The sequence below is a fragment of the Otolemur garnettii genome, unplaced genomic scaffold, assembly GCF_000181295.1.
Source record: "Otolemur garnettii isolate 467f Iridium unplaced genomic scaffold, OtoGar3 scaffold00159, whole genome shotgun sequence".
NCBI classification, from domain to species: Eukaryota; Metazoa; Chordata; class Mammalia; order Primates; family Galagidae; genus Otolemur; species Otolemur garnettii.
In genome coordinates, this window is record NW_003852554.1 from 1,893,947 (window position 1) to 1,920,337 (window position 26,391).

The 26,391-nt window shown below is 36.3% G+C and overlaps 1 protein-coding gene and 1 pseudogene across 2 annotated transcripts in view; one reads left to right on the forward strand and one right to left on the reverse strand.

Annotated features, from left to right (window-relative positions):
• FAF1 (Fas associated factor 1) overlaps nucleotides 1–26,391 on the forward strand; it is a 435,975-nt gene that overhangs the window by 31,715 nt on the left and 377,869 nt on the right. The window contains exon 2 of one of the 2 annotated variants that reach the window (XM_003799928.3): nucleotides 22,561–22,629. In XM_003799928.3, coding sequence (XP_003799976.1) covers nucleotides 22,561–22,629 — 69 coding nt within the window. Of the gene's footprint in view, nucleotides 1–22,560; nucleotides 22,630–26,391 lie in introns of those variants that run through there. The other variant, XM_023519165.1, reaches the window with a different exon arrangement.
• LOC111728465 lies at nucleotides 6,806–6,900 on the reverse strand (annotated as a pseudogene).

Below are 26,391 nucleotides of genomic sequence, written 5' to 3' on the forward strand. Positions count from 1 at the left end.
TTTAATATTTTGAGAACTAGTTTCTTGTATGCATGTAAGTGTATGGCATAAAGGGTACATTGGCACAGAATCTTTGTTAGTGGCCAGTCTCATTGTTTGTATGGTGGCTTTTACCAGTATCATTTTCATTTAAATCTTTTAATTTGACTTTGTGAGTTTATGTCCACCTTTATGACCATGCCTCCAAAGTAAAGTCTTCCACAAGCCCAGGGGAACTGGCAGTGAAGAGAAAAGTGATTATAATGGAAATGAAAGAAGAAATAATTGTTTGGAGAAAGGCCAGATGCCATCATTCATTGGGAAAGCATTAGGCTTCAGTGACTTGGCTGTCAGCACAATTATAAAGTAAGAATAATGGAACATGTGAAAGGCAGTGCTTCAATGAAAACATCAGTTATTATCAAGCAGCGTAGTAGATTATTGAAATGGAAAGGTTATTGATTTGGTTAGCATAACATTCCTATTGTCTAGCATTGATGCAAGCTGAGGTGAATATTAACCCTTAATATTCTTTTTTGAAATTTCTCTGTGTCCTATCTAAACATTTTGTATGAGTTTGCTTTTATGTTCGTTTGAATTAAAATAAAGAGCACAACAGTTTCTGTAACTTACTACTACAGTATGGGAGTATTATTATTATTACAGTATTACTCTATTATTATTAGTATATATGAGCCATTATAGTGTTATTGTCATTATTATTATTATTGTGCTATGTATATTAACTGTTTATCAGGCATCCAAGTTACCTGCAAATCTGACCTAAAGATAGTCTCTGGAGTGTATCTCATCCATAACCTGGGGACTGCTTGTATACAGTTCTGTGGCATTAATTACATTTATATTGTTGACCTACTATCCACCTCCAGAACTTTTTGATCTTCCTAAACTAAGGAAGGTTTGGGGAAACTGTGGCCCTCCGTATCCTTGAGTGCAGTCCTTTGACCAAATACAAATTTTATAGAATGCCTTTTGATAAAGGGAAGGCCATATGTGGCTCTGAGGTTTTCCACCCTGCAGGTTCTCCACCCCTGCGTGGATGCTTTTCTATTTTTTGACTCTAGTACCTCATAAAAGTGGAATCAGATAGTATTTGTCTTTTTGTGTCTGTATATTTTACTTGTCTTTAAGGTTCATTTACACTGTGGTGTAAGTCAGAGTTCTCTACCTTTTTAAGGTTGAATTCTGTTCAGTTGTATGTACATATCGTATTTTCTATAAACATTCATCTGTTGATGAACATTTAACTTGTTTCTCCCTTTTGGCTGTTGTAAACAGTGCTGCTTTGAACATTGGTGTACAAATATATTTGAGTCCTTGTTTTCAATTCTTTGAATATATAACCAGAAGTGGAATTGCTGATCATGGTAATTCTAATAATTTTTTTATTTCAGATTAATATAAGGATATTTATGATTAGGTTATATCATTTGTGTTTGTTAGGAAAAGTCCAAGTTGTATTTGAGTCCTTCACTTAGGAGGTATGCCATATTACCCCTACATTGTATTGGGTGGGAGCTTCTAATTTTAATTTTTTGAGAGTGCCATACTTAATCAGAATTTTTATGAAGTTTTCATCAACAGGTAGTTTTGGGAGGTTCCAATGGAAGAACTTTGAAGAGGTAGCTTATATCTATAACCTGCAGAGAGAACAAGCTGGAAGCCAATTGAATAAGAGACTATAAAGAATAGAGGCTCAGGGCCTGGCACGGTGGCTCAGGCCTGTAATCCTAACACTCTAGGAGAGTGAGGTGGGTAGGTTGTCTGAGCTCACGAGTTCTGGACCAGCCTGAACAAGAGCAAGACCCTATCTTTAAAAACATAGCTGGGCGTCGTGGCAAGTGCCTGTAGTCCCAGCTACTTGGGAGGCTGAGACAGAAAGATCACTTGAGCCCAAGAGTTTGAGGTTGCTGTGAGCTGTGATACCACAGCACTGTACTGAGGGTGACAAAGTGAGACTCTGTCTCAAAAAAAAGAAAAAAGAGGCACTTCCTTAATTAATCCTTGTTCCAGGGAACCAGGGAGAATTCCTGGTTTTGATGTTATGTTTTGCTGCTACTTTACTTGTCACCAGAGGTATACAAGGTCAGTTAGGTTGGTGAACTCATTTTAGAAAAAGTATTACAAGACCTCATTGCTGCTTGTCACTATGGTCACCTTCAAAGTGCTCACCTTGGGAAGCTAGGCACTGATACCAGTACTCAGTCCACCCTTTGAGCAATTTTAGAACTCGTTTTCTGGAATGACCATCAGAGATGTTGTCGTAGGGCACACAAAAACATGCAGCTACAGTAATGAACGCCACTTAGTAAGACATTGCTAAACGTCAACACGAACACACTGTGAGGCACTAACCAAGGTTATGAAACTTTATTGAGTTGTTTGTACAGTGCTACTAATGTAAGCACATGGGGGCAAGTTTGTAAACTTAAATGTTGGCCCTCTTATGATGAGAGCTCTGAAGGACATTCCAGAAAGAGCATTCCAAAATTGCTTCGAGGGGTGGGCTAGGTGCTGGCATTGGTTCCGAGCTTCCCAAGGGGGGAAGTACATCGAAGGTGACCATAGTGATACTCAGTCATGAGGGTATGTAGCATGTTTTCTAGGATGAGTTTGCAAACTTAATTGTCTGACTTCGTATTATAGGATCACTGCATGGTTGGTTAGTAAATGTACTCCTTTTTTCTCTTTCTCTTCCTTTTAAATTCTCTGCTATACATAGTGTCTTCTGTATTTATTGGAGTTTTTATTAGGTGCCTAAATGTTCCAGCAATTTTTCTTGTTATAAAACCAGAACTTTTGCTAGTGCATGCATGGTGATTTGATTTATGCATATACTAAAGAAGCATCATTTAGTTCCTTTGAAAAGCATTCAGGCAGTGCCCGTAGCTTAGTGGGTAGGGTGCTGGCCACATACACCCAGGCTGATGGGTCTGAACCCAGCCCCGGACCGTGAAAAGACAACGGCAACTGCAACAACAACAGAAAAATAGCTGGGTGTTGTGGCAGGCGCCTATAGTCCCAGCTACTTGGGAGGCTGAGGCAAGAGAATTGCTTAAGCCCAAAAGTTTGAGGTTGATGTGAGCTATGATGCCACGACACTCTACCCAGGGCAACAGCTTGAGTCCTTATCTCAAAAAAAAAAAAAAAAAAAAGCATTTACTACCATTAGTTACACTAGATATAATTTTGGGTGATGGAGCTACAAAAATGAACAAGATACCATTACTATCTTGAGGAGACAGTATAGAAGGATATAGTGTGCTCATCATTATAATTTATGTGTCTCAAGAACTTTGAGATAGATACACATGATGCAGTCCCAAGAAAACACAGATTAAGTCTTTCAGAGGTTGGAGACTAGGGGTGGTTTGGGAAAGCTTTACTCATGAGCTGTCTTGATTGGCAGAGAAAGTGATAAATATAGGGAGTCATATCTTGAGTAAAGATGGGAGTAGTTTGAAGATACATTAGTAGTTTGAACGAATTTTGTCTGTGCTGTGTACTTGGGATAAAAAGATGGGGTTCCTATGTTTCAGGAGATCAGGATCTAGTCGAGGAGATAGAAAATAGTATGTAAACAAAATTACAGTGTGACAAAGGCCCCAATATCATTGGAGAGTAATAGAGAGGAGAACAAGAAGTAATTCTCAAAGTATAATTTAGTTGAATAACTGTGATTTGACTGGAACTCCTAACACAAATGATTTAGTGTGGGATTTATATTAGTTGGCCCTCTAGATTCTTGGGTTCTGTATCCCCAGATTCATTGAACGGATTGAAAATATTTGGAAGAAATACAAAATCATAATACGACAATAAAAATAATACAAATAAAAAGTCAGTAGTATTAACAACTATTGACATAGCATTTACATTATATTGGTATGATAAGTGATCTACTGGTGAGGTAAGGTATAAAGGAGAATGTGTGTATTTTATATGCAAGTACTAACTAAGACATTGAGTGTCTTTGGGTTTTATTATCTGAGGAGGATTACTGAAGCCAATCCCCCACAGATATTGAGGGCCAACCATATATTCTTTGTTTGATTTTCCATGAAGGGAAATGAGTTTAAAGCAGTCTTGAGGAATAGAAATAGATTGTGAGCCACATATGTGATTTATAATTTTCTAGAGCCATATTATAGAAAAGTAAGAGCAGATGAATTAACTTTATTTTTATGTTATGTTATGTTATTTTTTTGTGACAGAGTCTCACTAGTCACATTCAGTAACTGAGTGCTATGGCATCATAACTCACAGTAACCTCAAACTCTTGGGCTCAAGTGATCTCTTGCCTTAGCCTCCCAAGTAGTTGGGACTACAGGTACCTACCACAACGCCCGGCTAGTGTTTCAGCAGTTCACCTGCCTTGGCCTCCCAAAGCTCTAGGATTATAGGCATGAGCCACCGCTCCAGGCCTAGGAATTAACTTTAGTAATGTATTTGATTTAACCTAGTGTATCCAAAGTGTTATCATTTTAACATGTAATCAACATAAAAATTGTTACCAAAATGTTTTCTTTGATTTTTAAGAAATCTAGTGTATGTTTTATATTTAATTGTATGTCTTCTTTTTTTCTTTCTTTTGATTTTTTTGACACAGAGTTTCACTTTGTCACCCCTGGTAGAGTGCTGTGGCATCATAGCTCATAGCAACCTCAAACTCTTGTGCTCAAGCTATTCTCTTGCCTCAGCCTCCCGAGTAGAGAGGACTACAGGCACCTGCTACAGTGCCCAACCAGTTTTAGAGACAGGGTCTCACTCTTGCTCAGGCTAGTCTCAAACTGGTGAGCTCAGGCAGTTCACCCAACTCAGCCTCCCAGAGGGCTAGGATTACTGGCGTGAGCCACCGCACCCCACCCAGCCTTTAGTTCTTATTAGATATATTTCAGATACTCAATAAGCACATGTGGCTATTGGCTGCCATATTAGATAGCACAGGATTAAAGATTCTATTAAAAGCAATTAGAATTTCTGGAATAATTTTTTTAAAACCTTGAAAGTACTTTTACCTTTATAATTATAGAACAATCTTGTTCATGATAAAGTAATCGACTATCTGCTTCTATTTGTGACATAGTCTGAAATAGTTGTATTGGTGGGATTAATCAGGAACTTTGAGAGTGATGCAGTAACAAATTATCTTATACTCTTTGGAAATTCAGTATTTCCTAATGAAGTTAGGCACTTTGAAATTTCATTAATCAAAGCTATCTAGAAATGTTACAGTTTACAATGTGTAAGTCTGCTTGAAGAGCACTTACAAATGCTCTGCCTATAGCGGTTATAAACCATGTGATTGTTAACTGTAACAATTGGTTTAATGAGACACAAATGTGTTGTGGGAAAGCTGATGTATTATTTATAATAAAACAGGTTTGAATTGAAATAATTGATCTTTTGTTATTTATTTTCTATTCTCTCATCCCCTTCAGGGGCCCTCCTGTCTTTTTCTGTGATTTCTATTGCCTTTTTCTGAAAATAGTAAATCTTAGCCCTGCAGGTAGAATTCTAATCTTTTTAAGCAGGGCTTTTTTTTTTTTTTTTTTTTTGAGACAGAACCTTAATCTGTCAGTGCCATGGCATCACAGCTCACAGCAACCTCCAACTCCTGGGCTCAAGCGATTCTCCTGCCTCTGCCTCCCAAGTAGCTGGTACTACAGGTGCCTGCCACAACACCCGGCTGTTTTTTGGTTGCAGCAGTCATTGTTGTTTGGTGGGCCCAGGCTGGATTCGAACCTACCAGCTCAGGTGTATGTGGCTGGCGCCTTAGCCATTTGAGCCACAGGTGCTGAGCCAAGTTTTTATTTTTTATTTTTTAGGTGAAAATAAGTCCTAGATTAGAAGAATACAGATTCAGATTGTTTTCATACAGATGTTATAAATGAAAGAAATATACAGTATATTCTGAATACTCCCATTTTTTTTTTTTAATTGTTAGGGATTCATTAAGGGTAGAAAAATCCAGGTTACACTAATTGTGTTTATCAAGCAAAGTCCCTCTTATAAATGTGCTCCTCCCCCAAGAGGTGTGCCATATACCATGACCCTCCATCCCCTCCCTCCTTCCCTCTCTCCACTCCCCATCCCTCCACCCCCCCCACCTTATACTAGCATCAATTGTCCTCATATCAAAATTGAGTACACTAGATTCTTGGTTCTCTACTCTTGTAATGCTTTACTAAGAAGAGTGTGTTCCACCTCCATCCAAGTTAGTACAAAAGATGTATAGTCTCCATCTTTTTTAGTGGCTGAATAATATTCCATGGTATACATATACCACAGCTTGTTAATATATTCCTGGATTGGTGGGCATTTAGGCTGTTTCACATTTTGGTGATTGTAAATTGAGCTGTGATAAACAGTCTAGTACAGGGGTCCTCAAACTTTTTAAACAGGGGACTAGTTCACTGTCCCTCAGACCGCTGGAGGGCTGGACTGGGGGCCCGGGACCAGTTGGCTGCTAAGCAGGACAGGCAGCGGTTGCAAAAACACCTGGCAGGCCGGATAAATGTCCACAGCAGGCTGCATGTGGCCTGCGTGGGCCGTAGTTTGAGGACTCCTGGTAGTGCAAGTGTTCTTACGGTGAAAGGATATTTTTCCTCTGAGTAGATGCCGAGTAATGGGATTGCAGGATCAAATGAGAGGTCTAGTTTGAGTTCTTTGAGGATTCTCCATACTTCCTTCCATAAAGATTGTATTAATTTACAGTCCTACCAGCAATATAAAAATGTTCCCTTCTCTCCACATCCATGCCAACATTGATAGTTTTGAGATTTTGTGCTGTGGGCCATTCTCACAGGGGTTAGGTGATATCTCAGGTTAGTTTTGTGCAGGGGCCATGCTAATCTTCGCTGTATTGTTCCAATTTTAATATATGTGCTGCTGAAGCAAGCATATCAGGGTGGTTTTGATTTGCATTTTTCTGATGATTAGGGGTGATGAGCATTTTTTTCATGTGTTTGTTAGCCATTTGTCTGTCTTTTTTAGAGAAGGTTCTATTCATCTCTGTTGGCCATTGATATAAGGGATTATTAGCTCTTTTTATGTTGCTTAGTTTGAGTTCTCTGTAGATCCTAGTTATCAATCTTTTGTCCAATTCATAACATGCAAATATTTTTTCCCATTTGTCTATTTGTTTTGATTGTTGACGAAACCCTAAGAAAAGAAATAGCAGAAGGTTTTACCAAATAGAAGAACATACCATGCTCATGGCTGGGAAAGAATCAACATCGTTCAAAAGTCTCTACTTACCAAAGCAATGTACAGATTCAATGCAATCCCCATTAAAATACCATCATCATACTTTCAAGGCTTGGAAAAACTAATTCTTTGTTTTGTATGGAACCAGAAAAAAACCCAGATAGCTAAAGTAATTCTTAGTAATAAAAACAAAGCTGGGAGCATCAGCCTACTACAAGGCCATGGTGATCAAAACAGCATGGTATTGGCACAAAAATAGAGACACAGACACCTAGAACCGAATAGAAAACCATGAGATGAAGCTAATATCTTACAGCCACTTAAACTTCAGTAAACCAAACAAGAGCATACACTGGGGGAAAGAATCCTTATTCAGTAAATGGTGCTGGGAGAACTGGATAACCACGTGTAAAAGACTGAAACTGGACCCGTACCTTTTGATTCAAGATATATGAAAGATCGAAATCTAAGACTTGAAACAATAAAAATCCTTGAAGAAAGTGGGGGGAAAACACTTGAAGGTATCGGCTTAGGAAAAGACTTTATGAAAAAGACTTCATTAGCAGTTGCAATAGCAGCAAAAATAAACAAATGGGACTTAATTAAACTGAATGGCTTCTGTACAGCTAAGGAGAGAGACAACCAAAGCAAACAGACAGTCATCCTATATTTTCCTATGTACTGGTCTTTTAGTGTTTTAAACAATTATGTCACAGCGAGATCCAATCTTTAAACTGTAGCAGTATATAGGGGAAGTGATTTTAAATCTGTTGGAAGTATATATAGTTATAGTTAAACAAACTATACATATATAAACACATAAATAGAATTTACTAAGTGAAACATAAAAGTAAGTAAATTCTTCTCTTGAGGATATATCATATATTTGTGCATAATGATTATTTATAAAAACAGACAAGTTATAATGAAAACCTTTATATTTAACAAACAGGTAAAGGGGAAAATGAGAAGGGTACTTATTGAGCGTCTGTTATGAACTTGCTGCTAAATTTATCTCATTTAATTTTAATAACCTCGAAGGTATTATTTTTCTTTGTAGATAATGCTTTGAGAGATGAGGTAATTTGCTCTGAATTATGAAGTTCGAAAATTCAGACTCCAGTCTTCAGAGTCTGTGCCATTTTTGCTGTGCCGTACTCAAAATTGCTTCATCCATCTATTCATCCATCCATCATAACTCTTAACACAGAGAATCACAAAGAAGAAGAAAAAACCCTCTTAATCTCGCCAAAGGTTAGGCTAATTTAAGAGAAACAAAATTGAAAGCAGTGAAAAGTGAAAAAGAAAAATTATTAGTGTTTCCCAAGGTTGCGAGATGGAATATATTTTATATGAAATGAAGCCTTTGGTCTTCAATAAGTTAGTTTAGAAAACTTCAGATTGAAAAAGTTGAAAGAATTTCTTTTCTGAAGTATTTCTTTGGGACTTTAATATGCTAAAATGTCATATAAATTTCTAAGAGTTGGATATTGTATACAGAATTTCCCAGCTTATTCGCCATGGAACCTATTTTTTCCAGGTGTTTCTAAGATGATTAAAATTCTTTGAGATACGCTGGAGCTATTTACAAAAAGGAAGAAAGAACAAATGGAAAATGTTTATGAAGTAAAACATCTACAGAACTCACACAAAGCGTAGACTATTTCATATTCTCACTAACCAAATGAAAATCCTTTATAATAAATGGGGCATCTTGAATAAATAAATGGGGCATCCCAGAGTACTCAGGAGGATATTGCCTTAGTAGTAGGGGGAAAATAGCTCTACTATTAAAGGCTTCTCTTGTGATGCTTAACAAAATGTAAAAAGAAGCCTGAAAAAGATCAGTTACTTCCAAGCATCTCAGAACATAGCTCAAGAATATTTAAAGGAATACAGAAATATTTAACACACAACAAGGAAAATGTTTGCAGTATTTAGACCCAGTAAAAAATTACCACACATGCAAGAAGCAGGAAAATAGGACCTATAATCTTGAGAAAAATCATCAGTAGAAACAGACATAGAAATGACATAGGTGATTAGTAGAGAAGGATAATTACAAGTTGTAACTATATCTTATATGTGTAAAATGGTAGAAATGTTTTTTTTATGACTGTGTTGAAGAAAGACATGCAATATGTGAAATAGTCCTAAATGAAAAATCTTTAGATAAATAGCATAATGTTTTAATACAATAAGTTAGATTAACAGCAGAGGAAAAGATTAGTGAACCTGAAAACATAGGAATAGAATGATGTAAAACAAAAGGGGAAAAGATCATAAGAGGAGCATTGATGTGTGGGAATACTTAAAGTCATCTAGAAAACATATAATTGGAAGCAGCGGTGGGTTTGGAGAGAAGACAAAAAGTATTTGTAGAAATAATTGCCAAAATTTTCCAAATTTGAGGAAGACTATAAACTAATATATCAAAGAAGTCATGAACCCCCAATATAAGAAATGAGCAAAATTATAAAGCATATAATCGAATTGCCTAAAACTAGTGAAAAGAGAAAAATATAAGAGTTGCCAGAGGGGAAAAATGTATATATACAAACTAACAAAAATAAGACTAACAGAAGAGTTCTAATCATAAACAATGTAAGCCAGAAGACAGTAAAGCAACATTTTTAAGTTTATTTATTAAAGTTCCGTATGATCTATTCTGAAGAATGTTGTATTCTCTTCTTCCTATAGGAAACATTGAAAAAACTGTCTTTTTCCTTTGTTAAAAGAAATAGATGTGTCTGTATTTTCATATTCTTATGAATCTAAAATAAATGGTAGCAGATCATACAAACTTCTGTACTTTTTTATTTTCATTTGAGGATATGTTTTGGAATTTTTGTCATTATAGAATGTAGAATAAGCTTATATATACATGTATAGTTATATCTATATATGTATATCTGTCTCATATACTTACCTCTATTATAGATATTAGCTCATTTCTTTTCATAACAGTATTCCTAGGCTTTTTTTTTTTTTTTTTTAAAGAGAGGCCTAGTCTTGCTCTGTTGCCCAAGTTGGAGTGCAGTCACTATTCACAAGTGTGATCATAGCACAGTGCTGCATTGAATTTCTGGGCTTAAGCGATCCTCTTGCTTTCTACTACCAAGTAATGTTATTACAGGTGTATGTCACTATGCTTAGCTGGAGTATTTTTTTAATGCAAATTCCAGGCCATAGTATTTCACTTGAAACTAATGCCATTTCTGTGAAGCAAGCAGCCCCATAGCTAAGTGCATGAAAAAAGTTACTCTTATTCAGACATTTGCTAAGAATTATCTGATCTATTTACTCTGTTTGGAGTTGCAGATCTGGTTAGACTTGGCTCCTAAGCAAGTTGGGTTCTGGTATGTTCACTGTATATTTATTTTGTATCCTCTGATGAGGTCACAGGTAAATCAAAGGAAAGATCTTATGGTGACACAAATTTAAGACTGCAAGCAGATGCTCGTGACAACTCCAAAGACCTACGTTTAAGATTGTCATAATACCACTTCTGATCATATGTGATTAGAAATGGATAAAGTCATATATCTAAGCCCAGTGTCACTGGAAAATATACTGGGAGAAGGCTCGGTGCCCATTGCTCAGAGGTTAGGGTGTTGGCCATATATACTGAGGCTGGCAGGTTTGAATCCGGCCCAGGCTTGCTAAACAATGATAACTGCAAAAAAAAAAAAATCCGGATATTGTGGTGGGTGCCTGTAGTCCCAGGTACTTGGGAGGCTGAAGCAAGAGAATCGCTTAAGCCCAAGAGTTTGAAGTGGTTGTGAGCTGTGACGCCATTTATTTAATATAGGAAAAAGAATATACATACAGCATGGTCTGTGTTTCCCCAGGATGTTCAAGTTGTGAGAAGAGAAACACATGCATACACACACATAAGTGGTAAAAGTTCCTCAGAAGGGGTAGTGATATGAGGAATTACAAAGAATTGATATCCTAACGATATTGTGTCTTCATGTTTGTGAATATGGAATATATCCCTCTATTTATATCTTTCATTTATTAGAGTTTTGTAGTTTTCCTTATGTAGATCTTGCACATGCTTTGCTAGATTTATTCCCAAATATATATATTTTTTATTGGCGCTAATGTAAATAGTGTTGTGTTTTTATTTTGAAATTCCACTTGTTTATTGCTGGTATGTAGGAAAGTAATTTACTAAGTAATAGTCACCATTTTAACTATTTGTAAGTATACACATACAGTGATATAAAGTATACAGATACAGTGATACTGTTGTGGAACCCTCTGCATCATCCATTTCAACAACTCTCTCTTTTTTTTTAATCTTGTAAAATTGAAACAATACCTATTAAACACAGATTCCTCATTCTCCTTCTCCTATCCCCTGCCAACCACCATTCTACTTTCTGTCTCTGATTTTCACTACTTTAGGTACCTCATATTAGTAGAATCATATAGTATTTGTCTTTTTGTGACTAGCTTATTTCACTTAGCACATAGTCCTTAAGGCTTATCCATGTTGTAGCCTATGTCAGAATTTGCTTCATTTTTAAGAATGAGTAGTATTCCATTGTATATGTCTATCACATTTTGCTTATCTGCTCATCCATTGACAAATAACTGGGTTACTTCCATATGTTAGCTATTGTGAGTAATGCTTTTATGAACATTGGTGTACAAGTAATTCCTCAAGACCTTGCTTTTAATTCTTTTGCGTATATAGCCAGAAGTGGAATTGCTGTTGAAACATACATTTTCAATTTTTTTTAGGAACTGCAATACTATTTTCCATAGCAGTCATACTATTTTATATTCCTACCAGCAGTGCACAAGGGTTCCAGTTTCTCTGTATCCTCACCCATACTTATTTTCTGTTTTTCTCTTTTTAATAATAGCCATAGTAATGGATATGAAGTGATATCTGATTGTGGTTTTCATTTCCTTTTCCGTAATTGTTTGTGATGTTCAGCAACATTTCATATGATCATTGGTCATTTATTTATTTACCTTTACTGGAGAAATGTTTTCTTAATTTCTTAATTTCTTTTTTTTTTTTTTTTTTGAAGTTTTTGGCTGGGGCTGGGTTTGCACCTGCCACCTCCGGCATATGGGTCCAGCGCCCTACTCCTTTGAGCCACAGGCACTGCCCCTTAATTTCTTTCTTGATATGCTCATTGTTAGTAGATAGAAATGCAACTGATTTTTGTATGTTGATTTAGTATTTTGGAACTTTGCTGGATTTGTTTGTTTAACAGTTTTTTTCTTTTTTGTCTGTGAACTCTTTAGAGTTTGTACATATAAAATCAAATCATCTATGTACAGAGATAATTTTATTTTCTTTGCAATTGGATGCTTATTATTTTTTCTTGCCTGGTTCCTTTGGCTAGAACTTCCAGTATTGTGTTAAATAAAAGTGATAAAAGTGGGTATCTTTGTCTCATTTCTGATCATAGAGGAAAAACTTTCAGTCTTTGACCATTGAAAAAGATGTTTTTTGTGGGTTTCATATTTGGCATTAATTATGCTGAAGTATTTTCCTTTTACTCCTAGTAAATGATTTAGTGTGATTTATTACATTTATCACTTTTGTATATTGACCTATCCTTGCATTCCAGGAATAAATACCACTTGATCATGACATACATCATATCATCCTTTTAACGTGCTGTGCAGCTGAATTTGGTTTGTTTAGTGTTTTGTTTGCTGAATTTGCTTTGCTAGTATTTTATTTCATTGCTATAAGTTTTATCAACATGCATAAGAGATAATTGATCTGTAGTTTTTTTGTATGGTTTTTGTCTGGCATTGATATCAGGACAATGCTGGCTGCATAGAATGAGTTTTCCTTCCTCTTAAATTTTTGGAAAAGTCTGTAAATTATCAGTGTTAGTTCTCCTCTAAATGTATGGTGCATTCTAAATGTAGAATTCATCAGTCAAACCATCAGATCCAGGGCTTTTTTGTTGTTGTTGAGAGATCTTTTTTGTTACTGATTAAGTCTATTCACATGTTCTATTTCTTTGTTATTCAGTCTTCTAGATTTTGTATTTCTAACAATTTGTCCATTTCATCTGGATTATCCAGTTTAGTTGTCATATAATTGTTTCCAATTCTCTTGTAATCCTTTTTATTTCTATAGAACCAGTAATAATATCTCTCCTTTTCTTTCTGATGTAATTTGAATCTTTTCTTCCTTAAAGGAATTTTTAAAGTATTATTTTAATATGAATACTTTTTAAATTAAGAAATCATAGTAGTATGTATTTATGGGGTATAATGTGATTATCAATGTAAACAATGTGATATGTAACATGTTAACAATGTGAAATGATGAAATCGAACCAACTAACATAGTTTGCCTTGCTTATTTTTTCTTTTCTTTTTTTTTTTTTTTTGAGACAGAGCCTCAAGCTGTCCCCCTGGGTAGAGTGCCGTGGCATTACAGCTCACAGCAACCTCCAACTCCTGGGCTCAAGCGAGTCTCCTGCCTCCGCCTCCCAAGTAGCTGGGACCACAGGCGCCTGCCACAACGCCCGGCTATTTTTTGGTTGCAGCCGTCATTGTTGTTTGGCGGGTCCGGGCTGGGGATTCGAACCCGCCACCTTAGGTGTACGTGGCTGGCGCCTTAGCCGGTTGAGCTATAGGCGCCGAGCCGCTTATTTTTTCTGATGAGAAATTTGGAAGTTTTTCTCTACTTATTTTGAAATATACTATTTCTATAGTCACTCTTCTATGCAAAAGAAGTCAAAACTTACTCCTCCTATATGAAACTTTGTTCCTTTTAACAACTCTTCATTTCCTCCTTGATCCCTACCCCTAACCTCTGGTAACCATTATACTACTATCTATTTTTTGTTTCTGTTCTTCTTCATGAGTTCAACTTTTTAATCAATCGATTGATTAATTAATTTTGAGACATTCTTACTATGTTGCCTTTGGTAGAGTGCTGTGGCGTCACAGCTCACAGCAACCTCTAACTCTTGGGTTTGAGTGATTCTCTTGCCTCAGCCTCCCAAGTAGCTGGGACTACAGATGCCCGCCACAACACATGGCTATTTTTTTGGTTGCAGTCGTCGTTGTTTAGCAGGCCTGGGCTGGGTTCGAACCCACTAGCCTGGGTGTATGTGGCCAGCGCCCTACTCACTGAGCTACCTGCACTGAACTGAGTTCAACTTTTTTAGGTCTCACATATGAGGAGGTTATATGATACTTATCTTTCTGTGCTTGGCTTATTCCACTTGGCATAAGGTCCTCCAGGGTTATCTGTGTTTTTGCCAATGAGAGAATTTTCTCTTCTGAGACTGAATTGTATTCCATTTTATATGTATACCGTATTTTCTTTATTCATGCATTGATAGACATTTAAGTGCCTCTAAATCTTAGCTATTGTGAATAATTCTGTAGTGAACATGGGAGTGCAAAAAGCCATTTGACATCTCTCATTTTTCTTAGTATAGTTAAAGCTTTGCAATTTTATTGATCTTTTCAAAGCATCAACTTTTGGTTTTGTTGCTTGTTACCTATTTTTCTGTTTTCTATTTCATTTATCTCTGTTCTAATCTTTACTGTTTTCTTTCTTCTGCTCAATTTGGGTTTAGTTTGTTCTTTCTGTAGTTTCTTTACTAATAGAGTTGTTCATTTGAGATTTATCTTCTTTTTAATGTGTTTATTAATATAAATTTCCCCCAGCACTGCTTTCACTGTACTTCATAAATTTTGTTATGTTCTGTCTTTCTTTTTATTCCTAAGTATATTTTAATTTCTTTGTGATTTCCTCTTGATCCATTGGTTGTACAAGAATGTGTTATTTAATTTCAACGAATTAGTGAATTTTCTAGTTTTCCATATATTATTGATTTCTCATGTCCTGCTGTGGTTATCTCTGTTTTTAAAATCTACTAAGTTATAATTTATAGCAAAGAAATGGTTTATCCTGGAGAATGTTTCATGTGCACCTGAGAAGAACATAATTATGTTGTTTGAGGATAGCATGTTCTGTTTGCCTGTTAGATCTATTTGGTTTGGTGTGTTGTGCATGTCCTTTATGTCCTTTCTCATGTCCTATTGGGTTCTGTTATATTATTCAGAGTAGGGTATTTAAGTCTACAGGTATATTGTACAATTGTCTATTTCTCTCTTCAGTTCTATCATTTATTGCTTGATGGTTTGTCATTAGGTGGGTAAATGTTTGTAATCATTGTATCTTGTTGTACTGAGCCTTTTATTATTATACTACATAATTTTCTTCTTTGTTGTAATTTTTTTTTGTTTTAAAGTCTATTTTCTCTGATATTAGCATCCTCAGCCCTGCTCTCTTTTGGTTACAATTTCCATGGACTATTCTTTTTTTTTGCATCTTTTTATTTGTATCTTTGCATTTAAAGTAAATCTCTTGACTGAGATTTCATTTTGCATTTAAAATAATTACCAATAGGGACATAGTCCTTTCATTTTGCTATTTGTTTTTGTTTGCCTTGTGGCTTTTTTGTCCCTCATTTTTTGCATTACTGTCTTCTTTTGTATTTTGAAATTTATTTTTATAATGAAACATTTAATTTCCTTTATTGTATATTCTTTAGCTATTATCTTTGTGTTGCCATAGGGTTACATTTAAAATTATATGATTTGAATTGATGTCAATGTAAATTGGACTAAATACAGAAATGGTTCCTAACCTATATAGCTTGATCTTCATCCCCTTTCATTAATTACATTTCCAAAATTACAGTTTTGTTCATTGTATGTCCCAAAAGGTGGTTAATAATCATTTTTTCATTTATTATTTTAAAAAAATTATGTAAGGGCTGGGCATGGTTGCTCATGGCCAGGCATGGTGGCTCCTACTTGTAATCCTAGCGCTCTGGGAGGCTGAGATGAGTAGATAGCTTGAGTTCATGAGTTCAAGCCCAGCCTGAGCAAGACGTTGTCTCAAAAAAAAAAAAAAATTAGCTGGTGTGGTGTTGGGCACCTGTAGTCCCAGCTACTTGAGAGACTGAGGCAAGAGGATTGCTTGAGCCCAAGAGTTTGAGGTTGCTGTGAGCTATAATACTATGGCACTGTACCAGGTGACCAAGTGAGACTCTGTCTCCACAAAAAAAAAAATTATGTAAGAAATAAAATGTGGAGTTAAAAACTGAAGTTAAAATAATACTAACTTTTAGACTAATAGTTTTTTTAAAAAAGTGGAAGTTATGTAGAAACAAAAATGGAGTTAAAAACGAGGTTACAATAATACTTCCTTTTCTGATTGCTTAGGCATTTACATTTACTGAGATCTTTTTCATACAGTTTCGAGTTGCTTCCTTCATTTCAATCTATGGGACCTCCTTTATAGCATTTCTTGCAGGACAGGTATAGTGATTTCTAATTACCTTGTAGCAGGAAACCAACGCAGACAGAAGACTCCAGGCACCAGTTGATTAGAGGAAGTGGGTTTATTCGGCCCGGGGTACTCGAAACACCAGCGTGTTTCCCAAAACCGAGCCCCCTGACTCAATCTCTTGCCTCTCTTTTATCCACCTTTCAGGGTGGGAGTGCACGTGAGGGTCATAAGACAGAGAGATATGACATCATCCTCAAGGTCCTGGGCTCAAGGGGGAAGGTCAGATTCGCCCTCGTCCTTGAGACTGGTCGGACCACCTGCCCCAAGGCAACAGAAACCCAGGAAGTTACTAGGTTACAATCTAGGCCCCGTATGTCAGGGGAGAAACACGCAGACAGCAGAAACGCCTGCGGCTTGGCTGAGGCCTACACAGAGCGGCTAGGATAGATTCTTTTAGTTCTGCTTTTACTTTCTTGCCTCAACCTCAGATTGTATTTCTCTGAGAATGTCTTAATTCTTTTTTTTTTATAATCTTTTTTTTTTTTTATTAAATGATAGCTGTATACATTAATGCAAACATGGGGTACAGTGTAGTGTTTTCATATACAATTTGAAATAATTTCATCAAGCTGGTTCACATAGATTTCATGTCATTTGCTTAGTCATTGTGTCAAAACAATTATATTCTAGTTCTTGGAAAGTTCACTTGTGCCCTTGTTAGACAGATATATAGGTGAGAATGTCTTAATTCTTAATTCATTTTTGAAGGACAGTTTTTGGCAGATACAGGATTCTTGGTTGATATATATATTTCTTTCCTTTTGGCACTTTGAATGTATCAGTTCACTGCCTCTTGTCTCCAGAATTTCCAATAGAAATCTGCTGATTTTTTATTGAGGATCCTTATCATTGATAATTTGCTTCTCTTTTGCCGCTTTCAAGATTCTGTCATTTGACAGTTAGATCATACTGTGTCTTGGTGTATGTCTGTTTGAGTTCATCATACTTTGAGTTTGTTGAATTTCTTGGCTGTTTGTATTTATGTGTTTTCTTCAAATTTTGGAAGGATTTGATCATTTCTTCAGATAATCTCTCTGCCCTTTCTTTCTTTCTATTTTCTGAGAATCCTGCAATGCTGGTCTGTTTAATAGTGTACCAAAGGTCGCTTAGACTCAGTTCACTTTTCTTTAACATTTCTTCTTTCTATTCTTTGATGATTTTAATTGTCCCATCTTAAAGATCTGTGACTCTTCTTTCTGCCTGTTGAAATCTGTTTTTGAATCCCTATAGTGAAATCTTCTTTACAGTTATTGTACTTTTCAGTTCTAGAATTTTTTATTTTTAGGTTTTTTACCTTTTAAAAGAAATTGGTACTTTCATTTTGTTCATTTAATGTTTTCTTGACTTTTTACATACCTTTATTTCTTTCTCTGATATTGTTAAGACAGTTGCTTCAAAGTCTTTGTCTACCATATCTCCCATCTGGTCTTTCTCCAGTATGATTTCTGTATTTATTTTGTTTTCCTTTAAATGGGCCGTACTTGCCTGTTTCTTTTTATGCCTTATGATATTTTTGTTGTTATCAAAACTGGACATTTAAATCTGATAAGGTGGTAAATCTGAAAATCAGATTCTCTTCTCCCATGTTTGCTGTTTTAAATTTTATGTTTGAATCCTTTTGTTTTTTATTGTTGCATGCTCTCTCTGTGCCAAGATCACTATGTGGTATAAACTTATGTGGTATAAACTTAAGTACTCTTAGGTATCTTCTGAGCCTGTGCCTTTCCTTAGGCTTACTTGATGACTTTCTGAAATCTTTTGCATATGCAGTGCTTTAAATGTCCTAATCTTAAAACAAAGAAAAAAGAAAAAAAGTGCTGAGTGCTTTCAATTCCCTGGAATTTGCTTCAGCAGAGGGGCTAGGGCTGGCAGAGATGGCTTTCTGCTTTTGTGCCTGCATTTCTGCGTTCAAAAGCTACAATCAGGAATGACATCAGCAAGGTAATAGAATAGGAATTTCCTGCCTGTTTATCCTTAGAGAAATACTGATTCAGCAATTATCTGTGCACAAAAATACCTTCCTGAGTGCTCTGGAATCTAGGGGAGAGATAGCATCTGGGTGGAACACATAGGAAAAGATGCATTGATGAAGATAGGACGGACATTTCATATTACACAAGACACCTCTTCCCCTAAGCCAACAAAATGCAGGGCAAAGAGATACCACCTCTGTTCAGGAGCTCTTCTCTGGGGAAAGAATGCAATGCAAGCATCTGCTGTTACTGTGTACTCATGCAATAGGCCTGTATTAGGGATCCTGGCACCAGACCAGCTGGTGTGGAATTAGGCTCCAGTCTTACCAAATGTGAAGTACCAAAGAAATATTAGCCGTTTTGTTTCTAGGATTGCCAGGGGTGGGGTTGTGTATTTTTGGGGTCTTTTACTTACCCTTTTCCCACTTTGGCAAGTTTCTCCTGGCTGTGAGCTAGTTCTGGCTGAGCAGGTTGCCTTGCTTCCACCTCCTTCCTTGTTTTAGGTGTTTCCTGTCATTTTTCTGTTGAATGGCAGTGTTCTTGGATGTTCTCAAAAGGTGACTATTTATTCACTAGTTCCTCTTAGTGGAAGTGGCAAATACAGGATGCCTCTAGTCAGCCATCTGTAGATTTTTTACAGTATAAATTTGCCATTTTTGTTTTGTCATCCAGTCTTTTTCCCCTGAGGGCATTGTTATTTGGGTGCTTAATTTAGGACTTGGGCTTAATATGGTACTTGGTTTCTTTTAAAAATATGTGTGTATACTTATTTATTTGGTTCTAATAATTATTGCTCAGAGTATTGACTTGACATTTTAGTTGCTTCCTGCTTTTTAGGCATTGCCATCTTTTTTTTGTAGTTGTTGAGACAGTATCTCACTTTGTCACCCTGGGTAGGTGCCATGGTGTCACAGCTCACAGCAGTCTCCAACTCCTGGGCTCAGGTGATTCATTCTCTTGCTTTAGCCTCCCAGGTAACTGGGACTACAGGCACCTGCCCCAGCACTCAGTTATTTTCAGAGAGGCCCAGGCCTTGCTCAGAGCTGGTCTGGAACTCATGAATGCAAGTGATTTACCCACCTCGGCCTCCCAGAGTGCTAGGGGCACTATCATCTTTAAAGCCTATTCCGACAGTGCCTTTTGTGGAATATTAAAATATACTTAAAATATGTTTAAAATCATAGATACTCTCCAAATACATCAACTGAATAGTAGAAATTTTGCTGAATTCGGTGATCCCAGCTTAAAAGTTAATTTTTTACCTGTATCTGTTTTATTAATTTTGCATATTAATGTTGCTTTCTCATAAATGGGTGTTTCCTATAGTTATTAAAGAGTTCCTTAGTTCAGGATTGAAGTCACATATAGGTTTTGAATATTTTGCTGTAATAGGCAAAATAAGATTCACATGTTTTAGAAACCACTTGTGGTAAGATAACAGTGATAACCTTGTTTTCTGCCTTATGGGGAACAACTCCAACTCTGCATGAGTACCTGCAGGTGTGGCTAAGAATTTTCCAGAGAGTTGCTTTCAATTTATTCATACATATTAGAAAGTACTTACTTAACCCCACCATGTTCTATGCCATATTTGGCAAACTTAATCTTAATCTGGCTGTTCTTTTTTCGGTGGTGAGAAGGAGTGTGAAGATGAGTAGATAGGCAGGGATTTGGAATAATTAACTCAGTCATACAAATAATCGCCATCAAACTCAAATTGAGACACTATTTAAATGTTTAGGCTTTCATGGCGAGTTCATCAGGAGGACTGGTTTGGAAGCAACCTTCCAAAGGAAACAGCAGGTGCACAATAACAAAATCAAAAATATTTTTGTACTAGAATAGTTCAATAGATTGTATGAGGGACAGCCTACATCAAAATCGGTTAGAAAAAAAATTTTTTTTTAAACATTCGGCAATCTTTATTTTGTCTTTCCCTCCCAATCCCCACTCCCCCTTTTTCTACTTAAAACAAGTAGTTAGAAAATTTTTTAAACTACAGATTCTCACTTCTCATCATAAACTACCTGACAAAGAGTCTCTGGGCATGGCAGATAGGGATTTTAACTTATTACTGTTCCACTTGATTTCCCTGATAGGAGAATGAGAATCAAACACTTAAAAGTTTTATGTGAGGGGACTTAATGCTGCTATTTTATGGAGAAGCATACAATGTAAAAATTTTTTTCTCTAGGGTTATTTCTCTAAGTGTTCAGGATAAAAGGTCATCCCTGAGTAGCTCAGAGTTATGATTGTTAGGAGGGGACTCATGTGATTGGTGGACGCTCCCTCTTTCATCTTATGCAGAAAGAGATCTGCTGATGGGGAAAGGGGTATTCTGGGTCTTCACACTGGACGGAAAGAAGCCCAGGTGACTATAGACTGCAAGATGTCCAAATCCCATATGCTTTTTTAAAGAAGTGAAATTTTTGCCTTGTTCCCATCATATGAATAACTTAAACTTTAAAAGTATATATTCATTTTCCAGAAGGAGCCACATAATAACACATATCCCGCTTTTTGAGCCTGGCACACAACAATAGTCTCTTTGTTTGAATTTGGAAAGCATTTTGCTTTTAGTCCACTGCTCAGGGCAGGGTATCTAAGCCAGGATTGGTAATGGATGCAGGAAGTCATGCAGGATCTCCTGAATGCTTCCCTAGCCTGGCTCTGCACCGCCCCTAGAATAGTACTAGAAATACAATGTAAGTTATATATGTAGTTAAAAGTTTTTTAGTATTCATGTTAAAAAGGTACATTTATTAAATGGCTGTAATTAATCTTATGTTTTATTTAAGCTGTGTATCATAATTTCCATTTTAATGTGTGTTCAAAGGAAAATTTTTAATGAGGTATTAATACTCTAATTCTTTTTTTTTTTTTTTTTTTTTGGAGACAGAGCCTCAAGCTATCCCCCTGGGTAGAGTGCCATGGCCTCACAGCTCACAGCAACCTCCAACTCCTGGGCTCAAGCGAGTCTCCTGCCTCCGCCTCCCAAGTAGCTGGGACCACAGGCGCCCGCCACAACGCCCGGCTATTTTTTGGTTGCAGCCGTCATTGTTGTTTGGCGGGTCCGGGCTGGGGATTCGAACCCGCCACCTTAGGTGTACGTGGCTGGCGCCTTAGCCGGTTGAGCTATAGGCGCCGAGCCAATACTCTAATTCTTGTACTGAGTCTTAACTGGTATATATTTTACCCTTACAGCACATCTAAACTCAGTTGAACCACATTTGAAGGACTCACTAGACACACATGTCTAGTGGTGACCATATCAGACAGTACAGATTTAGAAGTTTTATAGTTTCAGGTTTTGTTTTAGGTATGTTACTTATTTATTTTATTTTAGTTTTTTTGAGACAGAGTCTGACTTTGTCACCCTGGGTAGAGTGCAGTGACATCATAGCTCACAGCAACCTCTAATTCTTGGCCTTAGGTGATTCTCTTGCCTCAGCCTCCTGAGTAGCTGGGACTACAGGCGCCCACCACAATATCTGGCTATTTTTTGTTGCAGTTTGGCTGGGGCTGGGTTTGAACCCACCACCCTTGGTATATGGGGCTGGCACCCTACTCAGTGAGCCACAGGCGCCGCCCCTGTTACTTATTTTTAGTTAGTTTTTGCATAAGGTACAGCATTGTACTTATCTCGAGTTAGTTTTTGTATGAAGTATAATGTTTGGGTTTAAATTCCTTTATTCACATATGATTGTTCGTCAGAAATTTTTGAATAAAAGTTGTTCTTGACAATTAGAGATCATCCTGGACCCCAAAGCTCAATATTTAAATATATTTCTTTTATTGATTTATTGCCTGTATTTTAGAGCAATGTCAGTTTATTTTGTAATTAACAGTTTTCGTACCATATGTATAAAATGCTTAGAAGTGTTAGGCATTTATATGCCTTTATTCATAATTCATATACCTGTTTGAACATAAATTACATAGTATATGCATCTTTAAATCTAACCTCCCTGTTTTCAAAGTTATATCTAAAATGCTTATTTACTTTGTTTCCAGGCATGCACTGGCATTGAAAACATTGATGAAGCTATTACATTGCTTGAACAAAACAATTGGGACTTAGTGGTAAGTATTTTTGTCTTTCTCTGACCAGTAATCAAATTTTATGAATTCTTTTTTTTTTTTTTTTGCAGTTTTTGGCCGGGGCTGGGTTTGAACCCACCACCTCCCGCATATGGGCTCGCACCCTACCCCTTTGAGCCACAGGCGCTACCCTATTTTATGGATTCTTAATGTCTTTAACATTCCTTATAGATGGTTCAACATACCATAGCACATCTGTAACAATAACCTGAATGAATAAAATCTAAATGTTGTATCTTTAATATGAAGTTCATATTTACTTCAGTATTAAATTATGAAGTTCTCTTAGATAATTTAAATGATTTTTAATGTTGTTCTCTTACTTGACTGTGTATATATGGTTCATCTTCCCATGTGGTATTTTAGTGGAGATGCTTGGAAGGAGAGAAAAGTCACACTTGTGTGAATGTCTGAATAATACTATTTGATGTTTTCCCCCTCATTTTCTGGGGCCCTCACTGATAAAAACTCTTCTTAAAGCTGGTAAAGAAATCGCATTCGGTAGGAGTTTTCCTTATGAACTTCAGGTGACTTAGTTTTTTCCTGTTTTATTTTTTGGCAGTAACTCAAAAGGCAAGGCACAGCATAGCACTAAACATTTACCTGTTACAAAGCAAACTAAAAATGGATTATATAATGGTATCGGAGTATTGGTTGTGTTAGAATGACCCTCAATGCCTTTGAAATGCTAAAGAAAATCTTAATTATGATTTTGAAAAGTGCTGATTTTTAAAAGTCAAAACTTAGGATGTGTACTGATAGAAGTTTAGATTAGTTATATAGGTATACATACCTATATGTTACGTGGACTTATATAATTAACTCTAGGGTGTCTCTGTCCTTTGTACAGATTTATTACTACTAAGTTTTTTTACTTAAAATGTAAGTAGTTTTCCTTTTCAGATTATCAGAGTGTTAATGTGCATTTTAATAAAACGAGAAGATGAATATTTTATGAAGAAGAAAATTAATCACCTTTAATCTCATCATTCAGATAATAGTTGTTTCATATTTTAAGGTATATTATTCTAGAGCATCTTCTGTTATCATGTGATTGGACCTTTTTTAAACAGACAACAGATTATTTTATACCTCCTGTTATGTAAATTGCATTTTTTCACATAACATAGAATGAACATTTTTCTATCTAATTAAATGTGATTGTTCATCATTAATGCTTTCATAGTATTTAAGGATGTGGTTGTAGCAGAATAATTTTACCAACCAGTTTTATGCTTTTGGACATCTAAGATTTTTGTGATATTTGTTATTATGGATATTACTGTAGGGAACATTACTGTTCATACATTTTATATATTTCAAAAGAAGAAATTAAATATATTCAATTTATAATTTGATTTCTGAGTCAAATTCCATGCAGAATTTTGAGGCTTTGGGGACTTATAGCCAAACTAAGTTACACAGTGGTTTTATTAATTTAAATTTCTGTCATCTGTGTTCTATTTTGAGTTTGTCTGTTTCATTAAACTAATAATTTCTTACCTTTTTCATGTTTTGGCACTTCAAATTTGTATGACCTGACTTCAGGTGACAGCTCCATGATTTCTATGTAGAGGAGGGAGTAAGGGGCAGCAACTTAATTTGGAATGGTGTCCCAAAGTTTCTTGTCTTGAAACTTCTTTTGCAGTAGCAGTTTCATTGTTTTGTTTAGTTTGTGAATTTGGGGGATATCTACTGTAGAGATTGATGGAAATTACTGAGAAGGCTAAAAGCTCCACAAAGGCATTCTTGCGTGGGACTGATGAGAGAGATATGGGATGGAGGAAATGGAGATTTTGATGCTGAAGTAAAGAACTCTGCAAGTCTTTGATGCAGTACTTTTCCAGTTGGGGAGATGGATGTAAGTTTCTTTTCTTCAGAATATTGTCTTGTGTTCATTAGTTTGCAGGTTAATAGACTTATTGGTTGTTTTTTCTCAATCCATCTTATCTCTAGAGTATAGCAAAGGGAAAATTTTCCTAGATAATGTTGCATAAGGTACTCCCCAACTATTTCTGAGTTAATTTGATTTTGGAAAATATTGTAATAGAACTTGGTTTAAAAAAAATCATATGATATTTGTGCAGAAATGCAGTCTCGTGCTGTATATGGGTCCAAGTGAAAGCATCAACTTGGGCCAGGTCTGGTGGCTGATGCCTGTAATCTTAGTACTCTGGGAGGCCCAGGTGGGCAGATCGCCCGAGATCACGAGTGTGAGACCAGCCTGAGCTAGAGTGTGACCTTATCTCTAAAAATAGCTACATGTTGTGGTGGGTGCCTATAGTCCAAGCTACTTGGGAGGCTGAGGCAAGAGAATCACTTGAGCCCAAGAGTCTGAGATTGGTGTGAGCTATGATGCTATAGCACTCTATCAGGGGCAACAAAGTGAGACTCTCTCTCAAAAATAAATAAAAATAAATAAATACCACAACGTAAAGTGAGCAGTGTATGAAAACAAAAGAAATGATGAAACTCATAGGGCAAGATAGTTACAAAGCACAGCAAATCTTTATTGTAAATAAAAGTGGGTCATTTGTTGAGAAAAGCTAGCTAGGATATACATTTTGAAAGAAAGCCAAAGGTTAAGGTTGATGCTTAAGTGCTGTGATTATAGGTGTGAGCTACTGTGCCCAGCCAATGTTATGGTTTTTAAAAATGAAACTTAAGTATTTTGTGTAATTTAGGACTAGCTCAAGCTTTTCAGTAGCATCATAGAACTTTTTATATAGAGGTCCTCTATATTTTGCCTGTGCATCATATTTGTGTTTCTAAATTATGACTATCACTACTTTGTATTTTATAGGCCTTATGGCACAATTTGGATTATTTAAGTAGAAGTTAGAATCTTTACCAAAGGACTGTCTTTTCACATGGAAGTGTGCTGTAGAACCATTATAAATTGTAACCCACCCCTAGAATTGACTCACTTCTCACTTTCTTTTTCAGTATACAAGAATTTGGCTTAAGGGAGAATATAAATCTATATGGTTTGTGTAATTTTGAATAATCAAAGTGTTAGGCAATCATGTATAGTGGTAAACACATTGCATTAATATTGGATTAGCTTTTCAAACTTCTTGCCATTAATTTATTGAATATGGCCTTGGCCACGTTATTTCTCTCTGAACCTCTGAATTTCCTCATATAAAATAGTATATACTAGATTATACTCAAGCTCTCATGATACATGAAGTATTTATGAAGGATATTTTAAGTATTAATTTCTTTTAAGAGTCTATGAAAAGCAGTCAGTTGCACATACATAGGTCATTATGAAAGTTTTGAGAGACACAAAAATTACAAAATGTAAAATGCATGTGGAAGGAAATAAATGAAGCCCTCCAGCAACACTAATAAACCAAGCAAGTTCTAATTTGCATGAGTGAATCAGAAAGGATGCTTTTGCTTTTTTTTTTTTTTTTTTGAGACAGAACCTCAAGCTTTCTCCCTGAGTAGAGTGCAGTGACATCACAGCTCACAGCAACCTCTAACTCCTGGGCTCAAGTGATTTTCCTGCCTCTGCCTCCCAAGTAGCTGGGACTATAGGCACCTGTCACAATGCCTGGCTATTTTTTGGTTGTAGTCATCATTGTTGTTTGGCAGGCCCAGGCTGGATTCGAACCCACCAGCTCAGGTGTATGTGGCTGGCGCCTTAGCCACTTGAGCCACAGGTGCTGAACCATGCTTTTTTTTTTTTTTTTTGAGACACAGCCTCAAGCTGTCGCCCTGAGTAGAGTGCTGTGG